The sequence below is a fragment of the Ranitomeya imitator genome, chromosome 3 (genome assembly GCF_032444005.1).
Source record: "Ranitomeya imitator isolate aRanImi1 chromosome 3, aRanImi1.pri, whole genome shotgun sequence".
In the NCBI taxonomy this organism is placed as follows: domain Eukaryota; kingdom Metazoa; phylum Chordata; class Amphibia; order Anura; family Dendrobatidae; genus Ranitomeya; species Ranitomeya imitator.
In genome coordinates this window covers 478,779,343-478,803,818 of record NC_091284.1, presented here as the reverse complement: position 1 = coordinate 478,803,818, position 24,476 = coordinate 478,779,343, and the positions used below count along the sequence as shown (strand labels likewise).

General features: G+C 41.5%; 1 protein-coding gene across 1 annotated transcript in view; it reads right to left on the bottom strand.

Annotated features, from left to right (window-relative positions):
• Positions 1-11,560: 11,560 nt before the first annotated feature.
• The window catches only part of XK (X-linked Kx blood group antigen, Kell and VPS13A binding protein), a 31,282-nt gene continuing 18,366 nt past the window's right edge, over positions 11,561-24,476 (bottom strand). Inside the window, exons 2-3 of the mRNA XM_069757542.1 lie at positions 22,756-23,018; positions 11,561-12,451 (exon numbers count right to left, since the gene is read on the bottom strand). Of these exons, the coding sequence (XP_069613643.1) occupies positions 11,628-12,451; positions 22,756-23,018 (1,087 nt within the window). The 3' untranslated portion in view covers positions 11,561-11,627. The remainder of the gene's footprint in view (positions 12,452-22,755; positions 23,019-24,476) is intronic.

Here is a 24,476-nt window from a genome sequence, read left to right as displayed (position 1 = left end):
TATCCAAATCTACCATAAAGGGAAGACTGCATGAAACTAAATACAGAGGGTTCACTGCACGGTGCAAGCCACTCATAAGCATCAAGAATAAAAAGGCTAGACTGGACTTTGCTAAAAAAAATCTACAAAAGCCAGCACAGTTCTGGAAGAACATTCTTTGGACAGAAGAAACCAAGATCAACCTCTACCAGAATGATGGAAAGAGAAAAGTATGGCGAAGGCATGGTACAGCTCATGATCCAAAGCATACCACATCATCTGTAAAACATGGCGGAGGCAGTGTGATGGCTTGGGCATGCATGGCTGCCAGTGGCACTGGGTCACTAGTGTTTATTGATGATGTGACTCAGGACAGAAGCAGCCAAATTAATTCTGAGGTATTCAGAGACATACCGTGTGCTCAGATCCAGCCAAATGCAGCCAAACTGATTGATCGTTGTTTCATACTACAGATGGACAATGACCCAAAACATAAAGCCAAAGCAACCCAGGAGTTTATTAAAGCAAAGAAGTGGAATATTCTTGAATGGCCAAGTCAGTCACCTGATCTCAACCCAATTGAGCATGCATTTCACTTGATAAATACTAAACTTCAGACAGAAAGGCCCACACACAAACAGCAACTGAAAACCACCACAGTGAAGGCCTGGCAGAGCATCAAAAAGGAGGAATCACAGCGTCTGGTGATGTTCATGAGTTCAAGACTTCAGGAAGTCATTGCCAACAAAGGGCTTTCAACCACGTACTAAAAATGAACATTTTATTTAAAATTATTTAATCTGTCCAATTAAATGAATAATGAATCTTACCTAAACTATATACCAATTTATGGACATGTATGGCTTATTCAGATGTATCTTACATTATTTGGCTGCATTGCCGCTGAACTGCTACATTTTCTTTTGGTACTATACAAGAAAGGCACATTGCAAGCCTTTGCCATAAATTGAAATACATGGTAAGTGTGTCTAAACACACAAACACTGTAACAAAAAGCACATTACGTTGTTATGTACTCCATGAAAACATTTTACTGCATCATCATTAACATACTCTTTGGGCCAATTCAAACACTGCACATTTTGTATGAGAATTGAGAATTATTTCGCAACAGAAAATCAGTTTCAGTAATATGAATGTAAAATGTGAATGTATTCCAGTATTGACAGCAAGCACATGGAAATTTCATTTAGATGAGTAGACTGTAAGGGTACGTGTCCACGTTCAGGATGGCCGGCAGTTTTGACGGAGTGGCAAACTCACTCTGCCCAAAGCTCCGCCCCCTTCTGGAGACGCGATGATGCCGGATGTGTTCATTGCACACATCCGGAATCATCTCACTCCATACATAGGACTGCGTTATACCTTGTGGCGGCGCAGCGGCGCCGCAAGGTAAACAAACATGCTGCGATCTAAAAATACGCGCCGAATGTCCGGAGTCGCAGGGCCGCCGAATGCGTGTTACCACGCATAGTGGAGACGGGATTTCATTAAATCCCCTCCACTATGCTGTAACATCTGGACGCTGCGTTTCTATGCAGCGTCAAACACGCAGCGTTTTCTGAACGTGGAAACATACCCTTAGAGAACTTTTTGCAACAAAATTTGCACCACATGTATCCTCCTTTAGTGCATATACACATATAGGGGGTTTGATGAAAATCGTCAGCAGTATGTCTGCAGATTTTACTGAAGAATTCACTCTACATATTGCAAAGGGTGAAATCTACAATGAAAATCTGAAAATCTTTGACATGCAGGTCAATTTACCTGCTGAATATTTCCACAATATGTCCATGAGATTTCTCTACCGTGCTGGCATTACGTTCAACTTCCAATTTTTTTAGGGCCTGAAAATCTGTTCAGAAAAAAAATGCAACAAAAACACATTGTGTGCATTGGCCCTTACAGTAGCAGTACATACATTTGTATTGCTCAAAAATAATTGAAATACCCAATGTCATTATTATGATGTACTGTATGTTATTATACTGCAAAGTAAAGTTGGTATTAATGATACATTTAACTTTTGCCAAAAATCTATTCTGCAAAATAAAACATAAAAATAAATTAGTTTTATAAATGTTACATTCTGATGCGAGCCGCTGTTCATAAGGTAAAGTCCGGATGAGAATAGATATATTTGTCCATTGATCGGGCAGAAAAACTGACAATTTTTCATCTATACTGTCATCAGTATGTCCAGTTTTAACATTCATATGACATCTGTATATAGCAACAAAAGAATTACATAACATCAAGTACACTTTTATTTGTTAATAATTTAAATAGATCAGAATGGATCTAATGGATTTAAAGAAGATGTCATGCATTGGTGTCCATATGGCTTCTGTTTTTTATGTACCCATTGAAATTATAGAGGAAATCTGATCAGAAAAAGCGATGGGTGTGAGAAAAAAATTGCAGCATGCTGGGAGCTCACTCTGATATCTGATGGTTGTGAGAAAAAAATTGCAGCATGCTGGGAGCTCACTCTGATATCTGATGGGTGTGAGAAAAAAATGTCAGCATGCTGGGAGCTCACTCTGATATCTGATGGGTGAGAAACAAAATCACAGCATGCTGGGAGCTCACTCTGAAATCTGATGGGTGTGAGAAAAAAATTGCAGCATGCTGGGAGCTCACTCTGAAATCTGATGGGTGTAAGAAAAAAATTGCAGCATGCTGGGAGCTCACTCTGATATCTGATGGTTGTGAGAAAAAAATCGCAGCATACTGGGAGCTCACTCTGAAATCTGATGGGTGTAAGAAAAAAAAAATAGCAGCATGCTGGAAGCTCACTCTGAAATCTGATGGGTGTGAGAAAAAAATCGCAGCATGCTGGGAGCTCACTCTGAAATCTGATGGGTGTAAAGGTACCGTCACACTAGACGATATCGCTAGCGATCCGTGGCGTTGCAGCGTCCTCGCTAGCGATATCGTCCAGTGTGACAGGCAGCAGCGATCAGGCCCCTGCTGTGTTGTCGCTGGTCGGGGAAGAAAGTCCAGAACTTTATTTGGTCGCTGGACTCCCCGCAGACATCACTGAATCGGCATGTGTGACACCGATTCAGTGATGTCTTCGCTGGTAACCAGGGTAAACATCGGGTAACTAAGCGCAGGGCCGCGCTTAGTAACCCGATGTTTACCCTGGTTACCATCGTTAAAGTAAAAAAACAACCGCTACATACTTACCTACCGCTGTCTGTCCTCGGCGCTCTGCTTCTCTGGTCTGGCTGTGAGCGCAGCGGCCGGAAAGCAGAGCGGTGACGTCACCGCTCTGCTTTCCGGCTGCCCGGCGCTCACAGCCAGACCAGAGAAGCAGAGCGCCGAGGACAGACAGCGGTAGGTAAGTATGTAGCGGTTGTTTTTTTACTTTTTAGGATGGTAACCAGGGTAAACATCGGGTTACTAAGCGCGGCCCTGCGCTTAGTTACCCGATGTTTACCCTGGTTACCGGGGACCTCGGGATCGTTGGTCGCTGGAGAGCTGTCTGTGTGACAGCTCTCCAGCGACCAAACAGCGACGCTGCAGCGATCCGGATCGTTGTCGGTATCGCTGCAGCGTCGCTCAGTGTGACGGCACCTTAAGAAAAAAATTGCAGCATGTTGGGAGCTCACTCTGAAATCTGATGAGTATGAGAAAAAAATCGCAGCATACTGGGAGCTCACTCTGAAATCTGATGGGTATGAGAAAAAAAATTGCAGCATGCTGGGAGCTCACTCTGAAATCTGATGGGTGCAAGAAAAAAATCGCAGCATGCTGGGAGCTCACTCTGAAATCTGATGGGTGTAAGAAAAAAATTGCAGCATGCTGGGAGCTAACGCTGAAATCTGATGAGTATGAGAAAAAAATCGCAGCATACTGGGAGCTCACTGAAATCTGATGGGTATGAGAAAAAAAATTGCAGCATGCTGGGAGCTCACTCTGAAATCTGATGGGTGTAAGAAAAAAATCGCAGCATGCTGGGAGCTCACTCTGAAATCTGATGGGTGTAAGAAAAAAATTGCAGCATGCTGGGAGCTCACTCTGAAATCTGATAAGTATGAGAAAAAAAATCGCAGCATACTGGGAGCTCACTCTGAAATCTGATGGGTATGAGAAAAAAAATTGCAGCATGCTGGGAGCTCACTCTGAAATCTGATGGGTGTAAGAAAAAAATCGCAGCATGCTGGGAGCTCACTCTGAAATCTGATGGGTGTAAGAAAAAAATTGCAGCATGCTGGGAGCTCACTCTGAAATCTGATGGATATGAGAAAAAATTGCAGCATACTGGGAGCTCACTCTGAAATCTGATGGGTGTGAGAAAAAAAATTGCAGCATGCTGGGAGCTCACTCTGATATCTGATGGGTGTGAGATAAAAAAAAAATCACAGCATACTGGGAGCTCACTCTGAAATCTGATGGGTGTAAGAAAAAAAATCACAGCATGCTGGAAGCTCACTCTGAAATCTGATGGGTGTGAGAAAAAAAATCGCAGCATGTTGGGAGCTCACTCTGAAATCTGATGGGTGTGAGAAAAATTGCAGCATGCTGGGAGCTCACTCTGATATCTGAGGGGTGTGAGAAAAAAAATTGCCGCATGCTGGGAGCTCACTGATATCTGATGGGTATGAGAAAAACATTGCAGCATGCTGGGAGCTCACTCTGATATCTGATGGGTGTGAGAAAAAAAATTGCAGCATGCTGGGAGCTCACTCTGAAATCTGATGGGTGCAAGAAAAAAATCGCAGCATGCTGGGAGCTCACTCTGAAATCTGATGGGTGTAAGAAAAAAATTGCAGCATGCTGGGAGCTAACGCTGAAATCTGATGAGTATGAGAAAAAAATCGCAGCATACTGGGAGCTCACTGAAATCTGATGGGTATGAGAAAAAAAATTGCAGCATGCTGGGAGCTCACTCTGAAATCTGATGGGTGTAAGAAAAAAATCGCAGCATGCTGGGAGCTCACTCTGAAATCTGATGGGTGTAAGAAAAAAATTGCAGCATGCTGGGAGCTCACTCTGAAATCTGATAAGTATGAGAAAAAAAATCGCAGCATACTGGGAGCTCACTCTGAAATCTGATGGGTATGAGAAAAAAAATTGCAGCATGCTGGGAGCTCACTCTGAAATCTGATGGGTGTAAGAAAAAAATCGCAGCATGCTGGGAGCTCACTCTGAAATCTGATGGGTGTAAGAAAAAAATTGCAGCATGCTGGGAGCTCACTCTGAAATCTGATGGATATGAGAAAAAATTGCAGCATACTGGGAGCTCACTCTGAAATCTGATGGGTGTGAGAAAAAAAATTGCAGCATGCTGGGAGCTCACTCTGATATCTGATGGGTGTGAGATAAAAAAAAAATCACAGCATACTGGGAGCTCACTCTGAAATCTGATGGGTGTAAGAAAAAAAATCACAGCATGCTGGAAGCTCACTCTGAAATCTGATGGGTGTGAGAAAAAAAATCGCAGCATGTTGGGAGCTCACTCTGAAATCTGATGGGTGTGAGAAAAATTGCAGCATGCTGGGAGCTCACTCTGATATCTGAGGGGTGTGAGAAAAAAAATTGCCGCATGCTGGGAGCTCACTGATATCTGATGGGTATGAGAAAAACATTGCAGCATGCTGGGAGCTCACTCTGATATCTGATGGGTGTGAGAAAAAAAATTGCAGCATGCTGGGAGCTCACTGGGAGCTCATATAACAGAAAGCATGGAAAGTCTACTTCTAAAGCAGATAGATGAAGCTGCAACCCATAATGAGGTCCTGGTTATGGGGGACTTTAACTACCCGGATATTAACTGGGAAACAGAAACCTGTGAAACCCATAAAGGCAACAGGTTTCTGCTAATAACCAAGAAAAATTATCTTTCACAATTGGTGCAGAATCCAACCAGAGGAGCAGCACTTTTAGACCTAATACTATCTAATAGACCTGACAGAATAACAAATCTGCAGGTGGTTGGGCATTTAGGAAATAGCGACCACAATATTGTGCAGTTTCACCTGTCTTTCACTAAGGGGACTTGTCAGGGAGTCACAAAAACACTGAACTTTAGGAAGGCAAAGTTTGACCAGCTTAGAGATGCCCTTAATCTGGTAGACTGGGACAATATCCTCAGAAATAAGAATACAGATAATAAATGGAAAATGTTTAAGAACATCCTAAATAGGCAGTGTAAGCGGTTTATACCTTGTGGGAATAAAAGGACTAGAAATAGGAAAAACCCAATGTGGCTAAACAAAGAAGTAAGACAGGCAATTAACAGTAAAAAGAAAGCATTTGCACTACTAAAGCAGGATGGCACCATTGAAGCTCTAAAAAACTATAGGGAGAAAAATACTTTATCTAAAAAACTAATTAAAGCTGCCAAAAAGGAAACAGAGAAGCACATTGCTAAGGAGAGTAAAACTAATCCCAAACTGTTCTTCAACTATATCAATAGTAAAAGAATAAAAACTGAAAATGTAGGCCCCTTAAAAAATAGTGAGGAAAGAATGGTTGTAGATGACGAGGAAAAAGCTAACATATTAAACACCTTCTTCTCCACGGTATTCACGGTGGAAAATGAAATGCTAGGTGAAATCCCAAGAAACAATGAAAACCCTATATTAAGGGTCACCAATCTAACCCAAGAAGAGGTGCGAAACCGGCTAAATAAGATTAAAATAGATAAATCTCCGGGTCCGGATGGCATACACCCACGAGTACTAGGAGAACTAAGTAATGTAATAGATAAACCATTATTTCTTATTTTTAGTGACTCTATAGCGACAGGGTCTGTTCCGCAGGACTGGCGCATAGCAAATGTGGTGCCAATATTCAAAAAGGGCTCTAAAAGTGAACCTGGAAATTATAGGCCAGTAAGTCTAACCTCTATTGTTGGTAAAATATTTGAAGGGTTTCTGAGGGATGTTATTCTGGATTATCTCAATGAGAATAACTGTTTAACTCCATATCAGCATGGGTTTATGAGAAATCGCTCCTGTCAAACCAATCTAATCAGTTTTTATGAAGAGGTAAGCTATAAGCTGGACCACGGTGAGTCATTGGACCTGGTATATCTCGATTTTTCCAAAGCGTTTGATACCGTGCCGCACAAGAGGTTGGTACACAAAATGAGAATGCTTGGTCTGGGGGAAAATGTGTGTAAATGGGTTAGTAACTGGCTAAGTGATAGAAAGCAGAGGGTGGTTATAAATGGTATAGCCTCTAACTGGGTCGCTGTGACCAGTGGGGTACCGCAGGGGTCAGTATTGGGACCTGTTCTCTTCAACATATTCATTAATGATCTGGTAGAAGGTTTACACAGTAAAATATCGATATTTGCAGATGATACAAAACTATGTAAAGCAGTTAATACAAGAGAAGATAGTATTCTGCTACAGATGGATCTGGATAAGTTGGAAACTTGGGCTGAAAGGTGGCAGATGAGGTTTAACAATGATAAATGTAAGGTTATACACATGGGAAGAGGGAATCAATATCACCATTACACACTGAACGGGAAACCACTGGGTAAATCTGACAGGGAGAAGGACTTGGGGATCCTAGTTAATGATAAACTTACCTGGAGCAGCCAGTGCCAGGCAGCAGCTGCCAAGGCAAACAGGATCATGGGGTGCATTAAAAGAGGTCTGGATACACATGATGAGAGCATTATACTGCCTCTGTACAAATCCCTAGTTAGACCGCACATGGAGTACTGTGTCCAGTTTTGGGCACCGGTGCTCAGGAAGGATATAATGGAACTAGAGAGAGTACAAAGGAGGGCAACAAAATTAATAAAGGGGATGGGAGAACTACAATACCCAGATAGATTAGCGAAATTAGGATTATTTAGTCTAGAAAAAAGACGACTGAGGGGCGATCTAATAACCATGTATAAGTATATAAGGGGACAATACAAATATCTCGCTGAGGATCTGTTTATACCAAGGAAGGTGACGGGCACAAGGGGGCATTCTTTGCGTCTGGAGAAGAGAAGGTTTTTCCACCAACATAGAAGAGGATTCTTTACTGTTAGGGCAGTGAGAATCTGGAATTGCTTGCCTGAGGAGGTGGTGATGGCGAACTCAGTCGAGGGGTTCAAGAGAGGCCTGGATGTCTTCCTGGAGCAGAACAATATTGTATCATACAATTATTAGGTTCTGTAGAAGGACGTAGATCTGGGTATTTATTATGATGGAATATAGGCTGAACTGGATGGACAAATGTCTTTTTTCGGCCTTACTAACTATGTTACTATGTTACTATGTTACTCTGAAATCTGATGGGTGTAAGAAAAAAATCGCAGCATGCCGGGAGCTCACTCTGAAATCTGATGGATATGAGAAAAAAATTGCAGCATACTGGGAGCTCACTCTGAAATCTGATGGGTATGAGAAAAAAATCGCAGCGTGCTGGGAGCTCACTCTGATATCTGATGGGTGTGAGAAAAACATTGCAGCATGCTGGGAGCTCACTCTGATATCTGATGGGTGTGAGAAAAAAATTACAGCATGCTGGGAGCTCACTCTGAAATCTGATGGGTGTAAGAAAAAAATCGCAGCATGCTGGGAGCTCACTCTGAAATCTGATGGATATGAGAAAAAAATCGCAGCATACTGGGAGCTCACTCTGAAATCTGATGGGTATGAGAAAAAAATCGCAGCATGCTGGGAGCTCACTCTGATATCTGTTGGGTGTAAGAAAAACATTGCAGCATGCTGGGAGCTCACTCTGAAATCTGATGGATATGAGAAAAAAATCGCAGCATACTGGGAGCTCACTGAAATCTGATGGGTAAGAAAAAAAATCACAGCATGCTGGAATCTCACTCTGAAATCTGATGGGTGTGAGAAAAACATTGCAGCATGCTGGGAGCTCACTCTGATATCTGAGGGGTGTGAGAAAAAAAATTGCAGCATGCTGGGAGCTCACTCTGAAATCTGATGGGTGTAAGAAAAAAAATTGCAGCATGCTGGGAGCTCACTCTGATATCTGATGGGTGTGAGAAAAAAATTACAGCATGCTGGGAGCTCACTCTGAAATCTGATGGGTGTAAGAAAAAAATCGCAGCATGCTGGGAGCTCACTCTGAAATCTGATGGATATGAGAAAAAAATCGCAGCATACTGGGAGCTCACTCTGAAATCTGATGGGTATGAGAAAAAAATCGCAGCATGCTGGGAGCTCACTCTGATATCTGTTGGGTGTAAGAAAAACATTGCAGCATGCTGGGAGCTCACTCTGAAATATGATGGATATGAGAAAAAAATCGCAGCATACTGGGAGCTCACTGAAATCTGATGGGTAAGAAAAAAAATCACAGCATGCTGGAATCTCACTCTGAAATCTGATGGGTGTGAGAAAAAAATTGCCGCATGCTGGGAGCTCACTCTGAAATCTGATGGGTGTAAGAAAAAAAATTGCAGCATGCTGGGAGCTCACTCTGAAATCTGATGGGTATGAGAAAAACATTGCAGCATGCTGGGAACTCACTCTGATATCTGATGGGTGTGAGAAAAAAAATTGCAGCATGCTGGGAGCTCACTCTGAAATCTGATGGATATGAGAAAAAAATCGCAGCATACTGGGAGCTCACTCTGAAATCTGATGGGTGTGAGATAAAAAAAATCACAGCATACTGGGAGCTCACTCTGAAATCTGATGGGTATGAGAAAAAAATCGCAGCATGCTGGGAGCTCACTCTGAAATCTGATTGGTGTAAGAAAAAAAATTGCAGTATGCTGGGAGCTCACTCTGAAATCTGATTGGTGTAAGAAAAAAAATTGCAGCATGCTGGGAGCTCACTCTGAAATCTGATGGGTATGAGAAAAAAATCGCAGCATGCTGGGAGCTCACTCTGAAATCTGATGGATATGAGAAAAAAATCGCAGCATGCTGGGAGCTCACTCTGAAATCTGATGGGTGTGAGATAAAAAAATCATAGCATGCTGGAAGCTCACTCTGAAATCTGATGGGTGTGAGAAAAAAAATCGCAGCATGCTGGGAGCTCACGCTGATATCTGATGGGTCTGAGAAAAACATTGCAGCATGCTGGGAGCTCACTCTGATATCTGATGGGTGTGAGAAAAAAATTGCAGCATGCTGGGAGCTCACTCTGAAATCTGATGGGTGTGAGAAACCAAATCACAGCATACTGGGAGCTCACTCTGAAATCTGATGGGTGTAAGAAAAAAACTGCAGCATGCTGGGAGCTCACTCTGAAATCTGATGGGTGTGAGGAAACTAAAATGGGATGCCATATAGACCATCAGTATAGAATCAGATTTTTATGTATAAATTACAATTCTGTAGCATATGAAACTGTAAATGATCCTGTAAATGATTAATAGCTGCTAAGCAAAAAAAAAACAATTTCATATAGACAATACAGGGATGACAAGTGAGAAAAAAAGTCTCACTCCCTGGATGAGAAAGGGACAGATTTTAAGGGTATGTGCACACACTGCGGATTTTGCTGTGGATCCGCAGCAGTTTCCAATGCGTTTACAGTACCATGTTAACCTATGGGAAACGAAATCCGCAGTGCACATGCTGCGGAAAAAACGCAGCGGTTTATATTACGCAGCAAGTCAATTCTTTGTGCGGATTCCGCTGCGGTTTTACACCTGCTCCAATAGAAAACTGCAGGTGTAAGGCTGCAGCGGAATCTGCAGTAGAAACCGCAGTTTTGCACTGCGGTTTTTCCAAATCCGCTGCGGAAAAATCCACAGTCCTCCAGAACACATACCATTAATACGCAAATGTGACCGCAGTGTTAAAAGAAGTTTCTTCAGCAGCAGTGGTGTATATTATCTGGTAGTTTGGCTGCTTCACATTTCCACACCTCAGCTGCAGCAGACTTCTTTCTGAACAGGTTGAGAGTGTTTACCATCAGTCAATCATGAATAGGAACATCCCCATTATTCATGCTTCGTACACTAGGGTTACACCACCACATTTTTTCTCATCGAAGAGAATTGGGCAGACTATGCTAATCACACTTTGATCACACTCTGATCAAAGTTTGATCAGAATTTGATCACGGTTTTAAACAATTTTTTGGGGAAGTAGAGAAGGTGGAAAAAATATGACGCCATCTTCTCTATACTGTCAGTGAAAATCGCACCACTCTCGGATGTTATTTGAGTGCAGTCTGATGTTTTTAACGGACTCATTGACTTGCATGGCCAAGAGTGATCCGAATATCTGATGCAAATAGTGCAACCTGTGATTTTTTTCCACGGACAGAAAAGGTTGGACATATGCATGACTCTACAGAATAATATTGGTCCGATTGTGATCCGATATTTTATTGGATCGCACTAGGACGGAATATACGGTCGCCTGCACAAGTCCATAAAGAGGTAAATTTTCCTTTTCATGTTGCTGTTTGAATCTTCGAACTAAATATTCTATTCATTATGATGTGTGAATACCGACTTACTCCTGAAGCATTATCTTTAGCTTATCATTAGATTTGCATATTTCAATCATAACGATATCCATCACCGGTAAAAGCAAAATGATGCATTTTGTATAACATAAATTACATAAAATTCTGTACATGCTTGGAAGCTGGCAGATCATATACAGCCATCCTACACATGGTTGTACGATGGCTTTATTACAAGTAGACCTCAGTCAGGTTCACTTCTATGCACTGGCAGATACTTCCAGGTGGGTATTGCCATTCTGAGAATCCACTGCCTTCATGTGTTCACTGATGTCAGAACTATTTGATAATTTGGCCCCAAACTTATCCCCCTTGTTTGGGGCTTTTGATGGTATGCAGAGGTAGCACAAGAATTTGAAGCAGGATAGAAGTCCCTGGGAAATGCTTGAAGAGAAAAGTTTCTTACAAGGATGGCAAAACTGGTAAAATACAAGCATGAACAGCACTGCCATACAATAGACGATCAGTAACTGCAGTACAAGCAAAGGGGCACATACATACATGTAGACATCTGTTCTGTATATATACCATAGCAGCAGGAGGGCAGCATTTTCAATAAATCTCACCATATAGTACACTGCCATGCGGTACCAGTTTTGAGATTTATTGATTAGGTCCGGATCATTTAGCTTGAGTTGAACTGCTGACCAGCAAAATATGTTTATGCCAGCATAAAGAAAGGTGAGAAAGCAGAGCACTATGGTAGTACCAACCCTTGACAAGGCTTTTTCTATGTTTTCAGGAAAAGGAGATTTACTCTGCCAAAAAAGAATCCATGGATAAAAGAAAAAAACAAGAAAGTTCGATAGCACCACAGGCAGGATCCATATCTGAAGCACTGAGCTGAAAAGGACCAGTACAATGACTCTTGTGGCAATCTCAAAGCTCCTCCACAGGAATATGACCAGATAGGCAGCCGCTCTAATACTTATATCATAGTCGTCATACTTGATTTTAATGGCCAAGATGTTGCACCGCAATGCCCCATACACAATGGACAGCAAAGAAATGCACATGAAGATGCCTGCAATTATAAGATTTAGGATTAATATTATGAGAAATTGTTCAGATTTATAGTTTTATGAATCAGAATGTGCAAATGATGTACACGTATATTTTCAATCAATGTGCATAAAATTGTAAAACAAAAATATTTTCCATAAAGTTACCTTACCGATTCTCTGCCTGTTCCCCACCATTAGTTATCTATGTTCCCTTATGCTACTCTATGATGATGACATAGAATACAAATGTGAAGACAAGTTCCATCAGAATAGTGAAGATTCCGTAAGCGAAGAACATTGGAAAAGGTTATTGTATCGTTTTATTCCAGTCGACCCTTGTTATATGTGGAGAAAGGATGTACAGTTGGTTCAACTACTTTGTTAAAACCTACAGTTGAGGTCATAATTTTACTTACACCTTAGGTACATTCATTTTCACTCAGTTTTTCACAATCCCACTACACATTCCATCTATTTGGTCAGCTAGGATCACAATTATAGTTCAGGAATTTCATCAAATTCCTAGTGACTTAGAAGTTTACATGCATTGCCTATTAATTGATTACGGTAATTTGGTCAAATGTTTCGGAGAGCCTTCCTCAAGCTTCTCACAATAAGCTGGTGGCATTTTGACCAGTTCATCCTGACTGGTCAGGTTTGTAGGTCTTCTTGATCTCACACTTTTGTGATGGCTCCTGTGTTACCTTCACTTTGTTTTCATCTAGTCATTTTGCCACAATTTTAGAAGTATGCTTGGGTTCATTTGCACCCAAGCTTTTACTTCTTGGACGATGTCTTGAAATGTTGTTTCAATATCTCCACATAATTTTCCTTCTTCATAATGCCAGTTATATGGTGACGTGCACCAGTCCCTCATGCAGCAATTCACAATCACAACATAAAACGGCCAACCCCACGTTTCACAGTTGGTATGATGTTCTTTCCTCTATACAAAATAATGGACAACAGTTCCATCATCAGAACAGGGGACATTCCTGCAAAGCGCAAGATTGTTATCTCCATGTAAAGTTGAAAACTTTAATCTGACTTTTTGTGGCAGATATGGAGCAGCAGCTTTTTTGCTGAGAGTCTTTCAAGTCACATCAATGTAGGATACTTTTCACTGTTGATATAGATACTTTTGTACCTGTTTCCATCAGCACCTTCACATAGTCTTTTGCTTTTGTTCTTGGATGGATTTGTATTTTTTGTAGAAAAGTACATCCACCTTTAGGAGACAAAACATGTCAGCATCTTGAATAGCATGATGGCTATGTGGTTCCTATGGTGTTTAAACTTGCATATTAACGTTAGAACAGATGACCATAGTAACTTCAGGTGTTTAGAAATTGTCCCCAAGGATGTACCAGACTTGTGGAGGTCCACAATTCTTTTTCACATGACTTGTCTGATTTATATTGATTTTCCCATATGGTCAATCAATGAGTCAAGAAGGACTTGAATGTAAGCATTAAAATACTGTCACATGTGCAACTCAAATGATGTCAATTAGAACCTTTTATACTAATGACATCTCCTGTAATATTCTAAGCTATTTGAAGGCATGGTCAACATGGTGTACGTAAACGTTTGACAAAGAATATTCTTTGTAAAGTGAACTATAAATGAAATCATCTGCCTAATACCTATTGCTGAATAAATTCCTGTTTTCTGTGAGCTTTCTGACCTGGAATTCTTGAAGGGTATAAGTGAGTTTTAATGACTTCAACCTAAGTGCATATAAATGTATGACTCTAACTGTACACCTGGCAGTTGTGTGTTGTGAATTCTGTGGCAGAGCTCCCTCCTGTGGTCACAAGTGGTACTTCGGCTGATTCTCTCTGGGAGCTTCCGTTTGTGGAGGAAAGTGGTACTGCGGCTTCTGAGTTTCCTCCCTCAGGTGATCTGGTGAGGTCGTTAGGTGCTTCTCTACTTAACTCCACCTAATGCTTTGATCCATGCTTCCTGTCAATGTTCCAGTGTTGGACTTGTTTTTCCCTGGATCATTCCTGTGGCCTGCTGCTCTGCATAGCTAAGTTCTTCTTTGCTATTTGTTTGCTATTTTTTCTGTCCAGCTTGTCTATTTGTTTTGCTGGAAGCTCTGGGACGCAAAGGGTGTACCTCCGTGCCGTTAGTTCGGTACGGAGGGTCTTTTTGCCCCCTTTGCGTGGTTTTCTTTAGGGTTTTGTGTAGACCGCAAAGTTATCTTTCCTATCCTCGCTCTGTTAAGAAAGTCGGGTCTCACTTTGCTGAATCTATTTCATCCCTACGTTTGTTTTTTCATCTTAACTCACAGTCATTATATGTGGGGGGCTGCCTTTTCCTTTGGGGTATTTCTCTGAGGCAAGGTAGGCTTATTTTCTATCTTCAGGCTAGTTAGTTTCTCAGGCTGTGCCGAGTTGCATAGGCAGAGTTAGGCGCAATCCACGGCTGCCTCTAGTGTTGTTTGGAGAGGATTAGGGATTGCGGTCTGCAGAGTTCCCACGTCTCAGAGCTCGTTCTATTATTTTGGGTTATTGTCAGATCACTGTATGTGCTCTGACCTCCATGTCCATTGTGATACTGAATTGCCTTTCATAACAGTTGTGTATCTCTCACTGATACCCTAGGCTCTGCACTTCCAATTGCATACTGTGAAGTGAGTACAATACACAGTTAAAAAGAAAAGAGTTCACAATGCTACTATCCATCATCCTATAGACGCTAACATTGTTGAAACTTAAATTTACTTTTTTTCTGTGTGTGAACATCAGCACTTTCTATTACATACAATTATGCCATATTATGGAATAGGAGTAAACATTTCATGGGAAAAATTTGTACTCCGGGAACCCACATTTAGTTACGTCCAGAAATATTAGGACAGTGACACAAGTTTTGTCATTTTAGATGGTTACCAAAACATATTCAATATACAGTTTTACCTAATCAATATAGGCTTAACCCCTTCATGACATGATACACATTTACGTCACATGCTGTGTCCCTGCCTTTGATGCAGGCTTGCTCGCATATTTCCCTACACATGATGGCTGATTTAATCAGACATCATGTGCCCTTAAAGGGACACTGTCACCTGAATTTGGAGGGAACAATCTTCAGCCATGGAGGCGGGGTTTTGGGGTTTTTGATTCACCCTTTCCTTACCCGCTGGCTGCATGCTGGCTGCAATATTGGATTGAAGTTCATTCTCTGTCCTCTGTAGTACATGCCTGCACAAGGCAATCTTGCCTTGCGCAGGCATGTACTATGGAGGACAGAGAATGAACTTCAATCCAATATTGCAGCCAGCATGCAGCCAGCGGGTAAGGAAAGGGTGAATCAAAAACCCAAAAACCCCGCCTCCATGGCTGAAGATTGTTCCCTCCAAATTCAGGTGACAGTGTCCCTTTAACACAGGGGTGGGCAATTAATTTTGCCATGGGGCCGCATGAGAAATTTGGATGGTTTAGAGGGCCGGACTAATATAATATGGGGGCACAAGTGACAAATCAGGACAGTATGGGGGAACAAGTGACAAATCAAGACAGTATGGGGGCACAAGTGACAAATCAGGACAGTATGATGGGGGCACATGTGACAAATCAGGACAGTATGGGAGCACAAGTGACAAATCAGGACAGTATGGGGCCCATACTGTCCTGATTTGTCACTTGTGCCCCCATAGTGACAAATCAGGACAGTATGGGGCCCATACTGTCCTGATTTGTCACATGTGCCCCCATCATACTGTCCTTACTCCTGATAATTGTGCCCCAAAGCCCCATACTGTCCTGTTTGTGCTGCCCCCATCCGCATTCCCCCCAGGGCTGGCCACTGCTCCCTCCCCCTCCTATCATGCATGCAGGCAGACAGGCAGGTGCCAGGCAGCTCCATCACCCGGTCCCCGCAGCATGGAGCACTTACCACCGACCACCGGTGACCTCAGTACAGCCGCAGTGCCACACAGAACACCGGCGTCCGGCGGAACGGAGCAGCGCCGCAGCCTGTGTCACGCTGAGTGACGTCACCCGCTGCTGGCGCTTCCCTGATGCGGAAGTGCCAGCGGCGGTCAGCGCCTCTCAGCGGACAGGGGGATTGAATGCAGGGCGCAGAGGCGCAGGCGCTGGAGTGGCTGAAGGGAAGGGGAACCAGCGACGCGCAGCAGCTGCACTGTCTCTGGCAGCTGGCCGAGCGGTGCCGGGATCGGCGGGCCGTTCACAATCGTCAGGCGGGCCGGATGTGGCCCGCGGGCCGGATGTGGCCCGCGGGCCGCATCTTGCCCAGGTCTGCTTTAACAGGTGTGGGTAGAGCGGAATCTCTGACAGCTGCATTCAACATGAGCCCGCAGGGGAACGCATCATTCCACGCGCCCATCAGTGCGTCTGTGACGTGATGGGTTTTAATGACAGTCAGGGATCTGCGGATAACCTGTGCCTGTCATTACGATCCTCCTACGAAAGTAAGCCTGTGACTGATGTTCATAGGAGATCCTGATTTTCTCTATACATAGCAGCGCTATGTATAGCACAAACTAAACATAAGGGGGCTAACAAATACTGTAACAAGTGAAAAAAATGTTTTTAAAAATGAAAAAAAAAACAAATTCACAAGTTTTGACCCATTTAAAGTACGGTAGAACAAATACTAAAAATAAAAATACACATATTTGGTATTGCTGCATTCATAAAAGTCCCATTTGTCAAATATATAATGTAAATTAATCAGTTCGGTAAACGGGGTAACAAGAAAAAAGATCCTGGAAAATAAAAATGTTACGGGTTTCAAAAAATGGCGACAAAAGCAAATTCTTTTTATTTTTACAAAAATAGTATAGTGAACATGGTAAATAAAAAAACAATTGTGGAATTGCATTTTTTATGCAATTTTACTCTGATTTTTTTTTCCCGTTTTCCAGTACACTATGTAGTAAAATGAATGGTGTCATTCAAAAGTACAACTCATCCTGCAAAAAAACAAGCGCTCATACGGCTATATAGATGGAAAATAAAAAAAAGTTATGGCTCTTGAAAGATGGGGAGGAAAAAAAACTAAAATGAAAAAAAATTGCCATGTCATGAAGGGGTTAAAGTGCAGACTCTCAGCTTTAATTTGAGGGTACATGCTAATTGGAGCAAGGGTTTATGAATTACAACTCTGTACTGTGTAGCTGCCTCTTTTTATAACTCAAAAAAGTAATTGGACAATTATCGAAAAGATCTTTAATGGGCAGCATGGACTATTCTCTCGTTAATCCATCATCAATTAGGCAAGTGAAAGTTCTGGAGCTGATTCTATTTGCATTTGGAATCTGTGGCTATGGACTCACACCATGTTGTCAAGTGAGCACTCAATGGTAGAGAAACAGACCAGCTTAGTAGCCACATCAACAGTTTGGTACATACTGCAAAAAAAGAGCGCACTGGTGAGCTTGGGAACTTAAAAAGGCCTGGAAGTCCACGGAAGACAACAGTGGTGGTTGAGTGCAGAATCCCTTCTATGGTGAAGAAAAACTCCACAACATCCACCCAAGTGAAGAACACTCTCCAGGAAATATCTAAGTCTACCATAAGGCCGGTGTCCCACTTGCAACTGCAATGGGAGAAACTTGTGCGAGTCTCTCGCCTCGATACCAGGCACTGCCGCATAGAAATATATGCAGCTGCACACTCCGGCCTCGAGTGCTGTTGGCGGTGCTGGGTATTGAGGCGAGAGACTCGCATGAGTTTCTCGCATTGCAGTTGCAAGTGGGACACCAGTTTAAAGGGAAGACTTCACGAGAGAAAATACAGAGCGTTCACAAAAAGGTGCAAACCATTAATTAGCCTTAAAAATACAAAGGTCAGATTAGACTAAAAAAGCTAGCCCAGTTCTGGAAAACCATTCTTTAAACAGATGAAACTAAGATCAACTTGTACCAGAATGATAGGAAGAAGAAAGTATGGAGAAGGCTTGGAATGGCTCATGATCCAGAGCACACCACATCCTCTGTAAAACATGGTGGAGGCAGTGTGATGGCATGGGAATGCATGGCTTTGAATGGCACTGGGTCACTAGTGTTTATTGATGATGTGACTGAAGATAGTAGCAGCCGGATGAACTGTGAAGTGTACAGGGCTATGCTTTCTACACAGATTCAACCAAATTCAGCAAGGTTGATTGGACAGCTCTTCACAGTAAAGATGAACAATGACATAAAACATACTGCGATATCAGCCCAAGATTTTTTTAAAGGCAAAAAAGTGGAATATTCTGCATTAGCCAAATTAATCATCAGATTTTAACCCCATGGAACATGCATTTCACATGCTGACAAGACGTAAGGTAGCAAGACCCACAAACAAGCAACAACTGGAGTCAGCTGAAGTAAAGGCCTAGCAAAGCATCACGAAGAAGAAAACACAGCATTTGGTGACATCCATGGCTTTCAGACATCAGGCAGTGATTCCCTGAAAAGGATCCTCTACAAAGTATTAAAAATGAACATCATATTTATGGTAAAGTTAGTTTGTCCAATTACTTTTGAGCCCCTGAAATGACGTATAAAAATAGTAGAAAAATTCCTAAACGTTTCACAGGATATTTTTGTTCAACACCTCTAATTAATCTTGAAAGCCTACACTCTACAATTACATCTAAGTTATTTAATTTTGCATAACAAATAGTGGCATGCAGAGATTCGGTCACTGTCCAAATATTTCTGGAGAGTTCAGCAAGGCAAGGAATTAAATAAAATATAACTTTTAATTAGGACCTTAAAAAAAGGGCCAACATATATGTATATAACAACCAAGACAATACATAAAGTGCTAGTGCTAAAGATATCCAGTGCTCGTATTAATATTTGGTTTGATCTCACCAATGCAATTTTCTTTCTGTGCTTGGTGCACAAGATAGGAGCCAGGGAGGAACAATGATAGCAGGGGGGAGGTTGAAGTTACTCTTTTCCCCTAAAACTCCTTGTCATGCCCCTGCCTTACAAGGGCATTACCCGAGTGAGTATGGCCTGCCCAAATATTGCTGAAATAACTGTATATGTACAGAGCAGGGGGACTATGTACCCTGTTTATAAGAGAGTAGTGGTCACACAGTTGTGGCGATCCTTTATTTTAACCATTCGAACACAGCAAGCAGTTGCGCCTGCTTACCATACTTACATTTTTACTTCCCATAGACTGTGAAGGAGATAAACACTGATATGCACATATATTACACTAGATCCTACTTATACTTTTCAGCCCCTAGAAGAAGTCCAGGGCCTTATCTAACTTATGTAAAATAATAAAAAGCACTTAGTTGAAGAAACATGCATACACTGTAGTTGTGGTTTGATTCAGAGTTATGAATCTGTAACATCTTACCAATTATAATTGATAAATATAAAAATATAATATATAAATGAAGGTACACATAGGTTTTCCATTACATGACATATTGCACAGGTATCCTACTCCTATAGAAGCACTTCTGGGAATTATAGTGCCTTACAGAGGTACCATTCAGCAGCACATGGTGGAGCCATGTATCTATCATAGAAAAGTGCAGGGGCTCCATGTGTCGCCATGTTGAGTTTAAGCCTACAGCTTTACCGTCTATATGGACTATTTATAGTGCTTTGACTTTCTAGCCAGTATATTTTAGTAAAAAATAAATAATGGAATTAAAAATTAAATTTATTTCTGACAACATAACCTCATTAAAGAACCTGGTAAATGTAAACTCTTAGTATACATATTTATCTGGCAACTGTAGCCAGGAATTTGGGCTATTCAATTTTCATATATATTTTCCATTAGGTATCAACTATTCTGTTCTTACAATATTGAATTGAATCTTCTCACAATGATACTATACTTCACAAAACGGAAAATGCAACACAAAGAAGGAAAAGTCATTGAATTATGAAAATCACACAATCAATAGACATGATAATGATTTGCAAATGATGACAAAATTGAAAGAACATTTTCAAAACATTCCAATTTATTCAGTGTTAAGCATGAGAGTTACACACAGAAATATACGCACTCACACCTCAGTATGCTATCAATGATACTATTAATGGTTGTCTGAGGACTATTTTAGAATGCTGAATGCCCTTTTGTAAGCGAATTATCAAAATCCACTGCTGGCAGCTCTCTTTCTAATTGCTTACCAATGACGTGCCAGATGTGCTTGATTGGAGAAAAGTCTGGAGACTACACAGGCCATGGTGTAATCCAAGGGTCAGGATAGCAGACACGGACACAGACTCGGAGTCACTGGCACAACACAATCAATGATCAGACAGGTTCTGGGTCAAGGGGCAGAATGGACATAGACTCTGAGTCACTGACAGGACCAGATTTGGACACTGTTCAGACAGCACAGGTTGTGGATCACTAATAGGAGCAGACACAAACTCAGAGTCACTGACAGGACCGGATTTGGTCACTGTTCAGACAGATCTGGTTCTGGATCACGGAGAGGGTCAGGATTCAGATACTGGAACAGGCCTAAACTGTAAGGACTCTGGAATACTAATGACAACAGACACTGGTGGTGGTTCAAGTACCGTTGGAATGGTTACAGGTATGGATGCCGTAGGAGTGGTATCAGGGTTCAGGTACCACAGGTGAGGCTTCAGGCTCAGGTACCGCAGGGAGCGGTGTCAGGCTCAGGTACTGCAGGGATCTGTGTCAGGCTCAGCTCAGGTACCGTGAGTGCGTTTTCAGGCACAGATACCGCAGGGAGCGGTGTCAGGCTCAGGTACCATGGATGCGGCTTCAGACATAGGTAGTGCAGGGAGTGGAGTCAGGCTCAGGTACCACAGGGAGCAGTGTCGAGGTTCACGTACCATATTTGCGGCTTCAGGCTCAGGTAGCAGTCTTGAAGTTCATATACTGCAGGTGCAACTTCAGTAACAAGATACCCCCAGTGCGGTGTCAGGGTTCAGGTGCCGTTGGTGCAGTTTCAAGGCACATGTACCACCAAAGCAGCTTGAGGCAGTGTCGCTTGAGAAAGCTGTACGCAAAACGCGCATCGGCGCAGTACTAGCAAGTCTCTTCCCTCCCTCACTATGGATAAGCATTACAACCTGTAAACTAGGCTCTTGTCTTATTCTATGTGTATTGGACCTTTTACTACATATGGTGACTGGTTGTATAGGTCTAGTATATACAATTATACCATACATTGATTGATACTCTGGATTGGCTTTGTGGATCTCTGTCTGTTAATCCTCCTTATTCTGACATACTGTTACACTGTTTGTTAACTATTTTTAATAAATTTGTTCTAATAAATATTCTCGTTTTAATTCTACTGTTGGTTTATGGTTATTCCAATTTTCCTTTGGTATGTACAAATCATTAGATGAGCGAACCCGAACTTAGAAGTTTGGGGGTTCATAATGGACAGTTTGCGTCTGGTGCTAAATGCCGAATACGGACTTCTCCCGGAAGTCCTTTGCAATGTTCGGAGTTCCAGGGAAAGTATTCTGCAACGAGAGAGAGAATTTTCCAGCTCAAAAGTTCAGGTCCTCATTGTTTTCAATGGGATTCAGGTTCTGGCTCAAGTTCGGGTAAAGTTCTGATACCAGAAATGAACTTTGGAATAAAGTTTGGGTAGGGTGCTAGAACCGAAACTTCCAAGGGTCCCCTTATCCCTAATTAGAAAGCATTTGCACAACATTGGGGTTTGAGCCAGACGTCCACTGACCTCACCCCACTGCTCTCAAAGACTATCATGGTGCAGATTAAGACTGGAATGGAAGTTTATAATTTTTAGTGATGAGTCCCACTTTTGTTTTGGTTGCAATGATAGCCAGATATAAGTCTGGATACCACATTGGCAACAAATTAAAGAGGCCTTTGTAAGGGAATGTAAAAGTGTCCCAGGAGCCATTTTTCAACACACCTAGCCAGGCCACATGTTGCTTATGCAACGAAGAGCAGCCTGCATGCCATAGATGTGCTACCACGGCCTACATTGTCTCCAGAGTTATCTCTTATTGATCACATCTTGGACGTTATTGGTCAGTAATTGCAAAGGGAGCTGCCAGCAGAGGATCTTGATGATTGGTACACCCAAGGGCTTTAGTGTAGTAAGACATTCCTCAGACAACCATTATTAACCTAGGTAATAGCAGCCAAGGAGTGTATTTATGAGTGCAGCCCTTAATTCTTGATACTGAATAACTGAGATGTTATGAAAATATTGTTTCCATTTTTTAACCATTTGCATATCATTAACATTTTTACAGTTCTTGTGAATTTCTTAATTCTACAAATTTTCTTATTTGGTGTTGTAATGCAAATTTTGAGAAGTGTATAAGGAATGATCTGACTATAAACTGTTTACTTACGCAGTGATATTGAAACATTTTGTTGCAATATTGCTATGTATAACTGAAGAGTCAGTTGAGGTGCTGATCCGAGGAAAGCTTGGATAACGGAGGCTCGGCTGAAAGCAGATCTGTGTGTAAAGAGTTTTCTTTCAGCTTGGCCCACTTCCTTCTCCACTTCATCTGTACAGCCTTCTTTGGGCAGCTGTCTCTTTTTGGTGATACTGACATAAGGTTCTTCCACTTTACCAGCATTGAAGTAGATGTAGAAGACCTCAATACACCTGCACAATAACAAAAAATAACATTTCAGAAAGAGATTTATATTCAGAATTCATGCATGGCAAATGAAATCTTCTATATCAAAATAAGGAGTCATTAGGCTGTCAAGATCCAAGCTACAATACTTAGCCCTTGAGCATATTAGAGCTTTGTGCATGGATGCGTAAAACATTACTCATACTCTTTTATGGGGTTCTACTGATACTATTGATTGACTTTGATTTCATACAAAAGCAATATTCCATATGAATTATTAAGAAAACATAATCAGGGAATACTCCACTAGGTTCTATACTTGTGGAGCAGACTCAGAAGCTGAGCCCGCTCCACATGCGTCAGATGCAGACCATGTAACACAGCCATTGTCTGCATGAAGCAGCAGCAACAGCAGCAACTTGCAATCACTGCAGTGGCTGCTGTTTATTGTGCACAAAATCCTATTTCCACCATCCTATGTAATCGTGGGGCACCAATAGATTACAATGGCAGCTGGTGGTCTACTAAAGGCCCCATGATTACCATCTTGTTACTCCTGTGTAGCCCAGCAAAAGGAGATCATTATTTAGACTAGTGTTTCAAAAACTCCAACTCCTCATAGCTCCTGACACATTGTCAGGATATCCTGAGAGAACCTGTGGCAATTTCTGATGCATTAATAGTAATTCCATCATCTGTGCAATACCAATGATATCCTGAAACCATGAGTTTGATTTACACTTTTTTTTTTATGCAATAAAATATCACTGTATTTACAGCTCTGGCAAAAATGAAGAGACCACCACATCAAAACCCTGTCATGGGCAGCCCAATATCCAGACCTGGACCCCACTGAAAACCTCTGGAATGTAATCAGGAGAATGATGGATAATCACAAGCCATCAAACAAAGAAGAACTGCTTACATTTTTGCACCAGAAGCAGTGTGAAAGACTGGTGGAAAGCATGCCAAGACGCATGAAAGATGTGATTAAAAATCATGGTTATTCCACAAAATATTGCTTTCTGAACTCTTCCTGAGTTAAAACATTAGTATTGCTGTTTTTAAATTATTATGAACTTGTTTTCTTTGCATTACTTGAGGTCTGAAAGCACTGTTTTTTTTTAAATTTTGACCATTTCTCCTTTTCAGAAAAAAATACAAAATTTATTGCTTGGAAATTCGGAGACATGTTGTCAGAAGTTTATAGAATAAAAGAACAATATACATTTTACTCAAAATTATACCTATAAAGAGAAAAATCAGACAAACTGAACATTTTGCAGTGGCCTCTTAATTTTTGCAAGAGCTGTAGAACAAGCGATCAAAGGACGGAAAATAAATATAACAAAATAGTAGTTGTTTAAAAAATATAAACATTCAAACCACCATTTTTCCAATTTAAAAATAAAAAAATGAACAGATCTGGTATGGCCGTGTATGTAAAAGTCTCATCTATCAAAATAAAATAATTAACTAAAAAT